This window comes from Falco biarmicus, chromosome 6 (assembly GCF_023638135.1).
Source record: "Falco biarmicus isolate bFalBia1 chromosome 6, bFalBia1.pri, whole genome shotgun sequence".
In the NCBI taxonomy this organism is placed as follows: Eukaryota; Metazoa; Chordata; class Aves; order Falconiformes; family Falconidae; genus Falco; species Falco biarmicus.
This window is the reverse complement of record NC_079293.1, coordinates 6872212-6888165: the sequence shown is the minus strand read 5'-3', so window position 1 is coordinate 6888165 and position 15954 is coordinate 6872212. Positions and strand designations below refer to the sequence as shown.

The following is a 15954-nucleotide window of genomic DNA, read 5'->3' as shown; positions in this document are numbered from 1 at the left end:
CTGTTCAGCTCTTTTTATAATGCTGAAAGTGAGGAGGTGACAGTGAACATTGGTGATGCCATGTAAGAAATATTTAAATGAAAGACTCCTCTGGAAGAGTATACAATTAAACAGGAATGTGCTAATAAAATTTGTCAAGAGATGCATCATCAACAAAACATCAAGAGGAAGCCGGGGGGAAAAGATGGTGGGAACCTTCTGTACCATGTAGTCTCCTCGGGCCCACTCACAAAATGAAACACAAAATCTTGTAAGAGGCATCTGACAGAGCTGAGATGGGAGCAAACTAGGACAGGAATCTTGGATTTTCCTCTGTGCTGTTTGCTTCTCCCAGAGGCATTAGTCACTTTGGTTGATTTAAAACAAGAAAAACTCTGTCTAAAGCTTAATTAGACGTTCTTTCTTTGACTCCAGGAAATAAGAAGGTTTTCTTGACACTGGGAAAGCAAAGGAGGAACTTCACTGTTAACACAGGCACTTAAAGTTACTTACCTCTTTCTGTCATGTTCTTAAAGGGTTGGGAAACATCCTCAGCCATGAACTGGGTTGTCCATTACAGCCATCTTTTTTTCTTCCTCCTCTGTGCTTCAGGCTGCTTGTTCTCACTGGGAGCTTTCTGAGTGGCTAAAGGAGGGAAGGTGAGGGTAATCTGAAGCTCCTTATCCTGACCCAAGAATGGGGTTGGTCACCACCTCCTCCCTGCCCCTGTTAGCAAGTTGCTTATTGTATAAACTAAGCCAATTTAAGTTGAAAAATAGACCCGCTTCTTGTTTTAAATGATTTGTCACTTGCTAGTCAGGTTTTGGTATGTGTTTAATGTTCTGAATGTTGTAACTGGGTATGAAGCTTACTTCAGGTGTACTTCACTATTTATTTAAAATTGTTTTGAGGCATTTCTGCCACCATTTGCTCATGGCAAAATAGTTGCAGAAATAACTTTTTTACATATCTGAAATGCTGTTCGTATTGCCTGGGTGCATTTATGTTCTTCGTTTTGTGCCGGATTCTTGTTCTTTAGGTATGGCCCTCCTAGCACTTGAACAACATGCCTTCCTTGCACAGCCTTAGTCAATTTAATTAATCTTAGGGCTGACTGAAGTTTCAGGTATTTTGAGTGACGTGACTATTTAGGGCCCTTCTTTTCAAGAAATTTTATCTGGATTTGAGTTTGTGTTCTGAGAAGTTTCATTGTCCACAGAACAACTGATTGCAATAGTTCTATGAACCGCATGAAGTCTTCACTCTGCTGGGTTTTAATTGAATGCAAAATTACCCAAAGCTCGATTTGCTTTTACAAAAAGTATTTTGTAATATGTTTCAAGTTGAATGTCCTGACTCCAGCTGCTGCAGCAGATGTGTTGTGTAGAGATGTGCTCTCTTTTGGTGTGCATAAAACTGTCTAGTATTCTGAAAAAAAACCCACCCTAATCTGCAAAACCTAAATCCCTAGTGCAGTGTTGTGGTAATGACAGCAATATCTATCAAGACAATTCAATGATGTTTAATGTTGCGTTGCAGTTTTTGTTAATCTGTGGAGAAAATCACTCCTGTTTTATCTTCCTTCCCTAGTGCCATATTGAAGCTGTTACTAGCACAGAGAAATTTAGGTTGGAAGGGACCTCTGGTGGTCGCATGGTCCAACCTCCTGCTCAAAGCATGTTCAACTAAATCAGGTAAAGTTTTCCTTGTATCTAATTTAAATTTCCTGTTTCCTGATTTGTGTTCGTTGCTGCTTGTCCTTTCACTCTGCACCTCTGAGCAGAGTCTGGCTCTGGAATCTCTGTGCACTCTGTTACTGCAGACACCATGAAGGTCTCCGTGGAGCCTTCTCTTCTTCAGGTTGAACAAACCCAGTTCCCTTAGGCTCTCATGCATCCTGTATTTCAGCTCCCTGACCATCTTGGTGGCCTTCCACTGGACTGGCACCAGTGGGTCCATATCTTTCTGTTATTTTGGATACCAAAACCGGATACAGTACCCCAGATATAGTGTTACCAGTGGTGAGTAGAGAAGAGTAAACACTTCTCTTGACCTGCTGGCTAGAGTCTTGTTAATTCAGCCCAGTACACAAGGCATGTTGCTGACTGACATTCAGCTTGTTCATCACAGGGCCTTCTCTGCAGAGCTGCTCCCCAGCAGCCTGTACTGCTGCATGGGGTTATTCCCTCCCAGATGCAGGACTTTACTTTTGCACTGGTGGTCCTCATGAGGTTCCTGTCACTCCCTTTCTCCAGCTTGTCCTGGTCCCTCTGAGTAGCATTCTGCCCTCCAGCCTCTTGACTATCCCTCACGTAATCTGTGAACTTGCTATGAGTGCGCTCCACTGATAACCAGCTGCCAACAAGACTTTGTATGGGTAATGTAACCCTTTGAGCCTGGTAGTCTGGCCAGTTCTTCACCCAGACTTTCACGGCAGCATTCATCCTAAGCTGCTGAGGCTGGCGGTCTTTGGTATTTACTGTTTTTGAGCTGTAAAAGCTTTATTCCGTTGGAAGAGCCTGGTTTTGTATAGTTACAGGCATCTCTGTGGAGTGAATGTAGGTTCTCTTTCCATTGACAAGAAGCTCAGTGTTGACTGGCGGTTGGCCAGCCAAGGCTGGGGAAGGAACAGGAGGGGATGCGATAGCCTTGTCTGATGAGGCAGGGATACTGGATTTTAAAGGAACAGTTGAGAGAGCACCTTTGTAAGCATGAGTGTCTGCACTTGGGAACAGTGATGAGGAAGAGATCCCATAAATAGGGAAGGATTCTCAATTAAATCAAATAGTGTGTCAGAAGTATGTAATATCTAGTAATGCATTTTGTACCCACAGGTATATATTTATTGAGGTGCAAGATGTCTGCCCTGAGGCTGATTTCTAACAGAACCTCCCAGCAAGCCTTGTCTAACTCTGATTACACCTGGGAGTATGAGTACTATGAGTATGGACCGGTGTCGTTTGAAGGCCTGAAGGCTCATAAATGTAAGTTTAGTAGAGACATATATTATTGCAGCTGAGCTTCCCCACCTTAAGGTTCCTGCTCTTCGTTTGTAATGGTTTATTGTACAAAAATAATCTCCTAATTTTTTGGATTCTCGGCAATTAGAAGCATTACTTTATTCATTAGGTTACTGTAATTTTTTATTATTCTGTGTCTTTTTGTTGACTGCTTTTCTTGTGCATGAGAAAACCGTGGATTTCTTGGCTGTAGTAGAAATTTGTCAATACTGAGGAATACCCAGCTATCAGGAACAGTTTATAACAGGAAATACAGATGCTTCTGCTTCTGGTAACGACTTGGCATGATCAGCATTGCTTTGTTCTTGTTCCTGTTAATGCTAAAAAGGCAGTGGTGGGCAGCCTTACTGCTCTTGTTTTCATTCATAGAAAATAAATTTAAGGCTTTTATAAGATTTTAAATGAAAGAAGTTTCTCCTTCTGAAGAAAGTTTTATCATTGGACTTTCTTTGTAGGAGGAATTTGCTAAATTCAGTGTTCTGTTAATACTGGAGCTGTTTTACCGCAGAAGTAACAAGTGGAGGACAGGGATGACAGAGATGAAAAATACGGATAGGAATTGAGAGGAATTTACCTAGGACAAGCTAGTACAGCTGGACCAACATTTATATAAAATCTGGACAATGGCTTTGATTTTTATGAAAATTATTTTTTTTAGGAGGAGATGGTTGTGAGTAGAAGACAAACAAACAAAAGTAACAGACTAACTCAGAATTGGAAGTGTTTTGCAAGTGCTTTGCTAAAGAGAACCAAACCATCTTGTTTCTTTATTTCTGAGCTGGATACGCTGTGAGAGGTTTTGAACACCAGAGTACTGGGGAAGGGTCTCCATCCAGTGCTGGAGCACTGGTCCAGTGTGGGATGCGTAATTTCTGCATCATTTGTCGTGGTAGGGATTCAGACTAGGAAAGAGAATTGCCTGCAGTGGCGAACAGCAGCCCAGAAAGGCTGATCTCCCTTGGCTCTGCACAGTCAGGAGGTTTTGGGGAGGCTCTGTAAGGGACAGAAGAAACTGGTTGAAGTTATTAATGCTTTTAAAAAACTAGAGCAGAATTTGCTTTTTAGCCTGTATCGTACTTTACCTTCCCCCACCTCCCCCAAAAGCCTGCTTATTACTGTCTGTATTTTTACAAATGTTAGGCACTTGAAAAATGCAGGTTAGCTTTTATCATGTTTCTAATTTAAATGCCATTCTTCCACTTAATCAGAGACCAAATGGGATTACAAAGATTACTGATTACAAAGATTAGCTGCAGTGTTATGTACATGCCTTCTTTTTAGCTCAGTGTACCAAAGAGTGTGATGTGAAGAAAAAAAAAAAAAGGTAATTCTCTGGATTGTAAAAGATGCAAAACAGAAAAATCTTGGCTTGCCATTGAAGTGATCGCTGTGCTAAGTGTGGCAGCTCAGCTTTGCTGCCTGGCTGCTGTTTGTAGAGCAGGAGGGTTCTGGGCAGCTCCTCCTAGAGAATGGACAGAAGTCACAACTCCTTTCCAGCTGGAGCTTGATGTACTAGTGGTAGGTCTGGGGAGGTTTCTAAAAATTTAATGTATATACAAAGTAATTCAGAAGCCTGTTTTCTGAAAGCGGAGGAAAAAAAATTAATGCAAAGTGACCTGTGAAGAAAAATGTTCACATAACAATGTAACACACAAAAATACACTTCGGGGGGGGGGGGGGGGGGGGGGGGGGAGGTGGAGAGAAGATGAGATGTTCAGATGCCACAGTGACTTGTCAAAATATATGACTGAAATAAACCCAACTGTTTTACAAGCAAAAAGTGTGTTCTGCCTGAGGAGTAGCCAAGACGGGAATTAGAAATGAGAAAATCCAGAAGAGTAGGCACCAGATGTTTTGTAAATTAAAGCTTTAAAAAGTAAGTAGATAAAGATAGCCAGGAGATATCTGTGACTGGCAGAGATAAGAACAGTCCTTTTTTGTGCCTTTGGAACAGAAGAAACCTCAGTAACTTTAGAGGGAGGAAAAATACGTAGGAATGATCAGGGAGCCAGAACTGCTGCCAGGATGTTACGAGTCTGTGCGACAAAGGAAAGGAAGGTTGATACTGCAACTTGAGAAAGTCGTGGGATATTTTCCCAATCTATTTGTAACTTGGGGCAGCGTTATAAATATGGTCATATATACCATATTTTTTGAATAAATTTTGTTATATACAATTTATTTTTAATAAATGTTTAGAAGTTAGTAGGTTTGGGTAATTTGCACTTAAATGAGTGAGACCTAAATGAAATATTGAAGAGAACTTGGGCCGCCTGCTTTAATTTTAAACAAAGCCAAAGAATGTAATAGATGCAGCAGAGGGCTGGATTTGTGTCAGGAGCCACAACAAAGCAAGGAAAATGCAGCTTTAAGCTCAGTATACTTTGGAATTCTGCTGGGGGTGAACACCAAACAAACCACAAGACACTTGTTATTCAGCATGCAGTGCTGGTGGTGTGACTTTTGTGGGGAGTAGTAGAGCTTATCAGAATCTTGATTATTTTTTTTTAACATGTTTCGCTTTTATGTTTTTTCTATAGCTGATGAGTTCAGTTTTGCAGCTTTAATAATATAATCTATGCATGTTTTTTTAGACATCTTATTTGATCAGACTTTACATTCTGTTTATCAATGCAGTTGCATATGATTGAAGCACGTCTAACTAATTGGTAGGTACTAGTAGCTGTGAATGGTTAAGTGGTAAATTTTTTAATGGGAGTGTTTCTTTTCAGGTACTACAAAGTCCTGTAGTGTGGTAGATAATAATGAGCTATTGTTGTGTATTAGTAAGGCCAAACACAAAGATGCATCTTGAACCACTGCATACAGGCTATACTTACAGAATGATTCTGAAAATAATTTAGGGCTCATAATGCATGGTATTACAGAAATAAACTTGTATCAATATGCTTTAAACAAAACGGAGTATTGCAAACTTACACACGCATCATGGAGACCTATACTTGAACCACCCTGTAGTTATTTTACAAAGGGTGTTGAGAGGGGGAGATGTGGCAGAGGAGAGGTGAAGTAAACATTGCAGCAGGAGACTTGAAACTTAACCTCGTTAGCTTACCAGAAAATGGATTAAGGAGCAACTTGATTGTGATGAAGTATTTTCACAGGGAGAAAATCTCAAGTGCAGCAGGCAATTTGACTTCACGGAGAAAGAGAAAATGGTTTGAATTGATTTCCAGGTCCCAGATCTGGCTTTTAGCATGGAAGGTATTTCACAGTGGGAGTGTGATTAACCATTGGGGTCAAGAAACAGGCAGGATAGCTGATTCCTTGTTTTCTGGTGTCTTTAGATAAGTCCTGTAGGAGATCCAAAGGGCTGGCAGAAGTTCTGTGCTGTGCCTGCTGTACTGGGTCAGACAAATTGTTACGTAGCTTTACAGCCAGTGAGTATCTTTGAGGTTCAGTAGTAGCTGTGTCATGAGAGGTTAAGGGTAGGTAGAATACCTGTCCTGACCAAGACTTTCCTCTTGCATGTTTGTATGTTAAGGTTTTTTGAACTCTTATAGTGGACATTTTGAATATTTGCATTAAAAAAACCCCAACCAACCAACTGAAATGACAGGTGAAAAAGTGCCTGTATACTGTGGGTCCTGGACCAGGTCATATTTTGAGTTGATGCTCTGTAACTTTGGACCATGCTTATCAACTGATGTCTGGAAATATTTGTCCTACTTGGACCCTTCTTAATGAAGTTCCTGGAAGCTTTGGGATCCCTTCAGGAGCAACTGTGGACCAACTTTGTAGTCATAAGGGGACATAAATTTGTTTTTAGTAGGACTAGTGATTTGTCCGTGGGTCTACTGGCTATAAATGAGAACAGTAGGTACATTTTATGCACACAGCCAAAAAGCCATGCTTTTCCCAATTGCTTCTATATTTGCATTGGTGTTTTCCTTAACTGGTGGTTTGACTTTTTGTTGTTCAAATGCATTTGGCTCCTCTGACTTTTTTTTTTTATTGCAGTTTTCTGTATGCAAGTTGGAAACACAAATTAAAAATTATTCAAAAAATGTGTTGTATATTGGTTATTGGTACTTGTTGAGGTAGCAAATCATTTTATCTGTGGTTCTGTTTATTTGAGAACCCTCTATCTTACCACTGAAAGAAAGCTAGATCTTCCTAAACCTATTATGGCAAAGAGATCTATCGATACCTAGAAACCTAATGGTCTGGGGCAGAAATAATTTAAAATATCAGGGGCTCAATTCTACAAGGACAGGTGGGTTTTTTTTTCTGAAAATCAAATAATCCTCTCTTCTGAGTTCTAGTACTGAAGTTGTCTCCAAAGCAATACTTGGAAATGGGCCAGGAATCACAAAGGGAGCTGATCTTATTTTACTAATCAAGAGATTTCAATGTCTCTCCTCTTTCACCTTGTTTCTGGTTTGTCCAGACATCAGTAAAATTTGGACTCGAAACAAGAGCTTCAGTGGCAGCTTTCTGTTTAAAAATAGGTAACGACAAATCTGATCATCCTTCTTCTTTGCCAGTTGGGAATAAAGTATTTTGGGATTTGCAGTCATGCTGCATATGGAAGGAAACTTTCTGCAAGTGCAGGTTAAATACTAATCATCTTGTTTTCTCTTTTTCACCAGATTCCATTGTGATTGGATTTTGGGTTGGTCTTGCAGTTTTTGTCATCTTCATGTTTTTTGTCCTGACCCTGCTGACAAAGACGGGGGCACCACATCAAGAGTGAGTCTGAAAACTGGGATAACAAATACCGCTTGCGAAGTGGCACGTCTGTTCTATTGCAGCCCCCAAACAAGCAGTGACAGTGCTGACATTGCACTGGCTCAGCGATGTCTTGTTCTAGTCCATTCTTATGAAAAGGTGCAGTCTTTGTTCAGAAGGTCTTTGTTCCAAGCACTTCTAGGACGCTAGTTCTGGAGAATTGTTATTAACCCGTTCCCTGTTTAGCACACAGTCAGTAGGCACGTAGAGAAGGGAATAGCTGCATGTATGCATTTTTATGCTCAAAGGAAGTTCTGTGGGTAGGCTGCCAAACAGGTGGGTTCAGAGTACTGTTCTGCAAATAAATGGGGTCATTCTAGGTAGGCTTATGTTACGGTGTGGAACAGAGAAATGTGAATATTGACAGATATACAAATAAAATGCAGTGCACATGTTAAACTAAGGAGGTTGAAGTCTGGTGAGTTTCTACATGCTTGAGTGTTCAAGTCCAAAAGGCAGATGTCAGTAGTATTTACAAAATCTTCCCTTAACTCTGTAGCTCCCCTAGTCTGAGTGTCTTAGTTTCTGCTGAGAAATTCTAGTAGATGCTGAAGTACAGATTGGCTCCACCTTTAACACCAGAGTCCCTGAAAATCACAAACCAACATTTTTTCTTGTTCTTTCTGGCTGTTAAGTATGTGCAGACCATGCCTCGCCTCAACCATTTATCTGCATTTGCACAGCATGCAGGCTGTCAGTGTCCCTTCCTCTGAGAAAGTCTGAACCCACATCTCCTCTCTGGCTTGTGTGCCGTAAAGTAGAAGTAAAAAGCCTCTCTGGAGAGTGAGATCGCTTGCAGGCAGGTAGCAATGATGAGAAGCTGATTGTGAAAGGCAATTGGTAGTGCTTGTCATTTCCTAAAGCAGCCTGTCTATCTGGGCCTGCTGAAGGCCCTTTGCTATTTAGTCGTCATATGTAGAGTGGCTCTGAAATTTCGTGTAATAGCACATCTCTAGAGACAGGGCCACTTTAGAGAGGAAATACGTATATAGTGAGCCTCTTCTGTGCTCCTGAATTTTTGCTTTGGTGAGAAAGAGAGAGAGACTGGTATTTTTGCCTGCCTGTCAGACTGTCATAAAGTAGCCAGACCTTGCTCTCAAGTATGTTTGAAGTCCTTTCAAGTGTCGGTGTGCTGCCTCTTTTCCCTGGAGATCTTGTTTTTTAGGTAAGCATCTGAGTCTGTATCCCACGTGAATAATTTGAGAGGGAAAGAAGTGATAAGTCAAATATAAACGAAGGGAATTTAATATGGATATTTTTCAAGAGTCTTGTACACTTGTAAAAATGCACTTTCAGGTAGCAGAGGCCTGCTTGACATCACCCACTGGTTTTCTGCTTTATTCATCAATTTTCTCAGAACACGTTGCCTAGAGAGTTTGTGAAACCCCCATCTTTGGTCAACTTCTACATCCAGGTAATGCGAACTGAATTCAGAGTTGGCCTTGCCTTCATCAGGGCGTTAGGCTAGAGACATCCAGAAGTCCCTTCCCACCTATATCTTAATATCATTTTCCTTCAGTTGCTGAAGTGAGCCCAGTGACTCTGTTCTCTATCTGCCTTAAACTTCTATGGTGCTTTGGGAGCTGTGTGTTTGGATGCTTGCCCATGTACTATGTATGCTGAGTTGGCACCTTGAACAAAGTTGAGCTTTTTTTTTTTTTTTTTGAGATCTGATAACCAGATGTGTATGGTACTGGAAATAGATCATCCAGGAATATGCTAAGGGCACCGAATACTGTTTTTTCCTCTTATTTTTGATACATGTATTGAAAAACTGGAGAACGTAAATGCCTACCTGTAAAACCAGTGCAGGCTGTGGCTTTAGTTTGCTTGAATCTTCTGTCTTGATACCTGACTGGATTCTTCATGACTCACCGTTTCACTAGTGGGCTGTCTTGCAGTCCTCCTTTAGAAACGGATGTTAATGGGATTCCTAGGTCTTGTGAGAAAGCCAGCCTGATTGATGGACGTGTCTCTGACTTCAGTAAGTCAATTCAGCTGTTCTTTGAAGTACCATTAATGTGAGAGAGAAGTGTAACTGTGTTCAGATGGATGGATCCAAAGTACAATACTCTGATTTTTCTAGCGCTATGCTTTTCTTGGCTCAATATAAAGTATGATAGCATGTACTTTTCAAAATTGTACAAGATGTTCAGAACTGAGTACATTCTCAGACCAGAAGAAAATGGTCAGAATATGATGGGGAGAGGTAGAAATTTCATTAGTTATGGAAATGATGTCTGTTGTGCTTTTGTTTGCTTACATATTAGTATCTGTAGAACATTAGCTTATGCAACAAAAAAAAAAATTGTTGACAAGATTTCTGAATTTCTGCTTGAAGAGTGCTCTCATTCATCACCTGGGAGAAGATATTACACTGTTTGCTTCTGTGTTTATAAACATCCTTAATGCATTTGTGCAACAAATGCATGTGTTCATGTAAGCTATCTGTACGGAATACTGGCTGATGTCATCTCAAAGTTTCATGCAGCTATTGAGGCAGGTTGTACAACTAGTTGCAGTAAAGGTGAATTGACTGATAATTTTAAGAAATCATTTGGTTTTGGTTAAGGATTCTGGAGTGAAATCCACTCAGAGAAACGCAGATCCACTGAAACAAAAAACTTCTACAGATATATGTGTATGTTTGCCGATGTTAATCAGGAAGGTTCCTCAGGTTCAGGGTAGCACTTCTGGACTGGTGCGAAGGATCTGTTTAGATCTCCCAGAGTTCCTTTTGGGATGCCAACTCCTGTTATTGTGGAGGATTGGCTAGTTACCGCTTTCCATGGTTTGCCAAGTACCCCAGGTCACTTCAGGGAGTGTTGAGAGAAGAGGTGTTTAAGATGGGGATCTCAAACGTCAGTTCCAAACCACTATGCTCCTGCTGGAAGGGTATATTGGGCAAAGTGGTCTGTACCCTGACAGTGCACTCAAGTCCAGCGGGCAGAGTCCAGAGCTTAATACTGAATCCAGTGGACCAGAACTGAGCATGGTAGGCTGGAAGGTTCCCAGAAAAGGGAGCCTGGGTTAGTTCATTGGCAGCTGCTTGTTTTGAGTGGCTTTCGGTGTGTATGCGGCTCAAGGTGTCTGGCATTCACCTTCTTGCTGTCTTTGTTGGCAGCTTCTGGGGCTCAGAAGGTCCTGTTGGCCCAAGTATAGCACAATGGATTTCATCCCCCAGGTAGCAGTGCTCCCCTTTCACAGCAAAACTAGGGCTACTTTTCATATTTTGAGTGTTCTGAAAAGTTAAGACGCTGAGGTGTAGTTGCATACTGTAATGAGCAAGACTGTGTGAGTTTCTAGTTTAAAAAAAAAAAAAAAAAAATTCCTCCCCAAAATACAGGTAGTATTTGTGAATTTCAGAATCCAAAACCATCACTGTGTATTAGATCATGTGTTCCTTACTCATGCTGAGCACAGGATTGTTCTCTGTCACCTACCCTCAAGCTTGTGGGTTGTTAGGAGATTTCTCTGCATCTTCTGTTCTTCCATTTAGATCAGGTTGCCATTCCAGTCTTGTGTTACAGTCAGCTTTTGCTCCTTCACAGCACACTAGATTATAAAGCACTTTCCACACCTATAAACTAGTTTTACTTTTCTAGTGGATGCATTTCAAGATTATTTCCAAAGTCACTTCTTCCAAGGCTTACGGTGCTTGTCCTTTCTGTGCTTACTTGCCACCTCCACTGTCTGTGCCACCATGCTACATAAAACTCTTGGTGCCAGATTCGCGAAACTATACATGCAGCATACATTCAGTGGTGCTTTCTGTTGTACTAGAAATACTTACATGTTAGTCATCAGTTCTGAAGGCTACTGCACTATTACTCCAGTGTGTTTGTCTCCTGCTGTGTATACAGCAGACTATTACTTAGTTACTGGTTTGTCTTGCATCAATTTAAACGTTATGCTTCCACGTGCTTCGCTTTGAAATGCAGAATGAGCCAATACAGTTCTGACAAACTAGAGGAGTACTTTGATTTGAAGGCTGGTGTAACTGATGTTGTTAGGATAGCATTCTTGTGTCATGTAATGGAAGTGAATCAGCATTTTAGAAGCAGGGATCTTTAACTATGAACAAAAGACTAATGGTAGGTATCCTGTGACCTTGAAGGTTTTAGGGGTAGATTTCTGAAGGTGCCATCTAAGGCTTTCAAAAGCATGTTAGGCACTCGCCTCCTACCGCAGCCTTGAAAGAATTAAGAGATTTTTCAGAGAAACACTGTAATTTTAAGTGCTGTGTGCACCTTTAGGTGTCCAGCTGTCTGGCTCCAGTGTCATTGGCTACATGTTCATATGTAAATGGTAAGATTTATTAATTCTTACTTAACAAAACTTACATTCTGAGAATATGTTTAGATTTCTCCCTGCTCATCCTCTGAATACCTCTACTGCCTTTCAGATGCAAATAACTTGCATTTTGTGATGACAGCATATCGATTCAGCCTTGCAAAGAATGTATTACTATCCAAAAATCTTTGTCTGGCTTGAGCTTTTCTCATGCCCAGCTGTTCCTGGCTCCTGCACAAGTCCGTGCAGATTGGAGCTAGTTTGAGTGAATGCTCCTAGAAAACTCAAAGAAGGATGTTCAGATGTCCTTCCCGGGCTGCGTGTCCGAGTGGTTAAGACTGTGCCTACCTGATAGTCTTTAGCTCCAGCTGTCCTAATTTGGCAATCTGAATGTCATTGACTGAAGTCAGTGGAAAGGATGGTGTGAGGTCTGGACAGCCAGGCACTCAAATCATGTCTTTAGTGACAGCAATGCTGTCTAGGCCTTGGAAAGATTTTTCTCAAAATGTTCTGCAAGCCATCTTAAAAAACTTGTTATTACTTGATATTGAGAGGAAATACTGAAGAGTATTTCTAAGTGCGTTCAGTGAGTAGATTATTACGGTATATTGATTACTCGGAGTGCCATTTAGGAGTGCTGGCATCGATAACATGCTCATGGAAAATTATCACAACTAAAATACCTTCATCAGAAAATAATAAACAATGCTGGCTTTTGAAGTCTGTTGTAGTCAAAGTGTAGGGTTTTCTTTCTTCCTGATCATAATGGTTGCTGAAACCTTAGTTGCTGTTAAGATCTCAAATAGCTTTACTCCTGTGCTTACTGTATTTTTCTTTTTCCTCCCTAGCAATGCAGAACCTTCTGAAAAAAGATTTTGTATGAACAGCTTTGTGGCAGATTTTGGAAGACCTCTGGAGTCGGAGAGGGTCTTTTCTCGTCAAATAACTGAAGAATCCCAGTCACTTTTCCATTTCTGTATTAATGAAGTGGAACATTTGGGTAAAGCAAAACAAAGTCAGAAGGGTCCAGGTCTGGAGAGTAATACCCACTTCCAGGAAGTTCCCAGGAGCAGTGGAATGTTTGAGGAGGACCTGCATTGTCTTACAAAATTTAACATACCTAACTTTGTGAACACTGAGCAGAATTCTTCACTAGGTGAGGATGATCTCCTCATCTCAGAGCCACCAATCATTTTAGAAAGCAAATCGGTCATTCAATCTTCCCATCAGATCCTTGACTGAAAAGTCTTTTACTTTAAGGTAAATGTTCCTGTTATTGTCCAGTGTGAAGCCTTTCTTGGCCTTCTGTTATTTTCATTTCAGGCCTGTGCTTTGTATTGTGTGCAAGACTGGCTCCGCTGACAGAACTCTGTTTAGACAAGAAGTAAAACACTGCTTTATTCTGGTGCCTTCTGTGGTCTAAACCTTTTGCTCAGCATTATTTTTGCTTCTTGATACTTTTTAAATTTCTTTTTTTGTTCTGTGTTTTTTAAATGACTGCTTGTGTCCAGCTTTTGAAGGGTACCATAATAATATTATGGGGACTGTGAAGGCTGGAGCCTGGCATTCGAGGTGTACGAAAACTCCTTGGCCAAGAAAAGTGTAAACCTCAAATTAAGACTGGAGCAAGGAATCAACAGGCAGCCCCTGGGGAGGTTCTACAGCTTCTGCCGCTCCCGAAAAGGGACACCTGAAACTCAGCACAATGCATATCTGCTTGGCATTAACACCAGTTTCTGATTCCTCACTGCTTTCCAGTGCAGGTTAAACCCAATTTACAAAGCTTCCAGAGGGAGTACCTTGCATTTTAAACTGGTTACAAAGTTTACGAAATGATACCACCACCTGCTGCTGGGTAAAAGCAAACTGGTGCCTGTAATTACATTACTTCACAGTGACATTCTGATAGGTGCCCAGTGATGACCTGGAATTAGTATTCTACACACACACACAGAGTAATTTGACACTTTGTGGTTTTCTGGTTTGTTTTGGGGTGGCTTGTTTTTTTGGTTTTTTTTGGTTTTTCTTGATTGGTGATGCAAACTTCCAGTTCGGTAAGTGCAGGATTCAGTAGCTGAAATCAGATGGAAACTGTTATCTTTTGCCAGCAGTTATTATATGCAAATGGTGGTCGTATGCTAAGCTGGTGTTATGTTTTGAGGTTGAAGATGCGTAGGTTGAACCTTCCTATAGTTTTTTGGCTCTATAAATGGCTGTTTATTGACTAGTGGGCTCAGTGAAGGGCTGGCAGGCTTTGAGCTGCTGAGAGGACCAACTCCAAAAGCATAGCTGAGCTGCACTTCCTCCATCTTTTTGTAGTCAGTTGCGATGGTGCTGCCACCACAGCTGTTCTCCCAGGGAAAGGTTTGTTAAGGAATTGGTGAAATTTCAACCTTTAAATTTATTTCTTAGAGAGGAGTGAGGTTCTGAACCTTAGCCAGTACTGAAATCATGTTTCAGCTTTCTTCAGAAGATGGTAACTAATGGCCAAATGGTTTTAGAGCAAGCACAGAGGATGCAGAGGAACCAGGTTCAAACCCTCTGCTGGACTTCCAGTGAGAGTGCTCTGCAGGAAGCTCTTAACTGAAATGAAACGAGTGGATTCAACATACCGTGCCTGACTGGGTTTTCTTGAAACTAACCTGCTTTGTTATAGGTGTTTGAGTCAGAGTGAAAATGCAGCAATGGCCTGCTGATACATTTTTCAGACACTTAAATGCTGATGCACTCATTGTTCTTTCACCTGACAAATAGAAAAAGTAGTGAACGGGTTATGCAGTTAGAGAATACAGAGTGGGGGAAAACTTTTGTTTTTATCTCTTACAACCTTATAAACCATTTATACCTGAATTTCCTGTTGTCAAATGTAACTTTTGCACTACTTCCTAGTGTTTAAAGTAATGGGATTCTACTTAAAGCAGAGCCTGTTTAAAGCTAGCAGATTACTGTTGGAAAATAGTTCCCAAGAGAAGACGGATGTGAACCCCGTTACAAATGAGCTTAGCTGCACGGGTTGCAGTGGAGGTCTCCAGTACGCTGCTTCTAAGTACTTAACCACAAGTATGAAGGCTGTTAGCTGTGGGCTTCCCTTTTCTCTTCCCAAATTAAGAAATTTGAAAAATCTGAATGTGGCAACTGCTTCCCGCTGAGGCACCTCAAACAATTGTTAACTATCTGATGGTTAAGCTTTGTCTGATTGTTCTTGCTAACAAGCTCTGGGACTTCTACTAAATGTGGCTTTTATAGCCTGTGTCAGGGTGAGCGAGCTGCCTTCAGTGATGTTTGATCTGTTCTTTTCATCTGTTTTTCCTTTGCCATGCTTGAAAACAGAAGAGCTGCTGAAATGAGGGGAAATCAGTGTAGAACCCATTTCCTCTGCAATTAAAAAATGAAGTTTATTTTTAAAGCATTTAAAACTGCATTTCAAAATAATGCAGGTCTGGTTTTAGAAAAATAAAAGCTTGCTATTACCCGTGGGCTAACCTAAGTTTTCCTTCTGCTACCTTAAATCTTTTTGGCTTTTGAACTGCTACGTTAGGGAGAAAGAAGTGTTCATGTGTAAGAATACTGGTGACACTTAATGCCTAGATGAAAGGTATTTAATAAAGTGAGCAAGAGGTAATGCCAACTTAACTTAGAGTGCATTTGAATTGTATTCCTAGTGTCCTTCTGAAGAATGTTATTAATCCTGTGTTTGGTTCCTGCTTCAGTTTTTCCCTGATGGTTCTTCCTTTTTCACCTTATCTCCCCTCTATCGCTGAAGTCCTTCATGCTGCTTTTTCACAGAAAAATAACCCGGCAGTCCCCACTGCACAGCTCCCCCGTGGCTTCAGAAGCAGCGTGCCAGCAGCACAGTCTGATTCAGGGTTTTGCTCTGCCTCTGCATTACAGCAGAGTCGAAGGCAAATGC

The 15954-nt window shown here is 41.0% G+C and overlaps 1 protein-coding gene across 2 annotated transcripts; it reads left to right on the top strand.

The window, feature by feature from the left end:
• Positions 1 to 499: 499 nt before the first annotated feature.
• On the top strand, positions 500 to 15677 carry MRAP2 (melanocortin 2 receptor accessory protein 2). 2 transcript variants are annotated; one of them, XM_056344388.1, is made up of 5 exons: positions 500 to 638; positions 1570 to 1673; positions 2814 to 2963; positions 7613 to 7712; positions 12893 to 15677. In XM_056344388.1, the coding sequence occupies exons 3-5, from the start codon at positions 2837 to 2839 to the stop codon at positions 13284 to 13286; spliced, it is 621 nt and encodes a 206-aa protein (XP_056200363.1). In that variant the 5' UTR covers positions 500 to 638; positions 1570 to 1673; positions 2814 to 2836; the 3' UTR covers positions 13287 to 15677. The 2 variants fall into 2 exon arrangements, with proteins under 2 accessions (XP_056200363.1, XP_056200364.1); XM_056344389.1 differs by lacking the exon at positions 500 to 638 and having other exon boundaries at positions 1551 to 1673.
• The last annotated feature ends 277 nt before the right edge of the window (positions 15678 to 15954 follow it).

Excerpts from the sequence above, each read along its gene's own strand:
- MRAP2 (XM_056344388.1), top strand. The coding sequence starts at position 2,837 with ATGTCTGCCCTGAGGCTGATTTCTAACAGAACCTCCCAGCAAGCCTTG. Across the intron at positions 2,964-7,612 it reads AGGCCTGAAGGCTCATAAAT|ATTCCATTGTGATTGGATTT; the intron begins GTAAGTTTAGTA and ends CTTTTTCACCAG. Across the intron at positions 7,713-12,892 it reads ACGGGGGCACCACATCAAGA|CAATGCAGAACCTTCTGAAA; the intron begins GTGAGTCTGAAA and ends TTTCCTCCCTAG.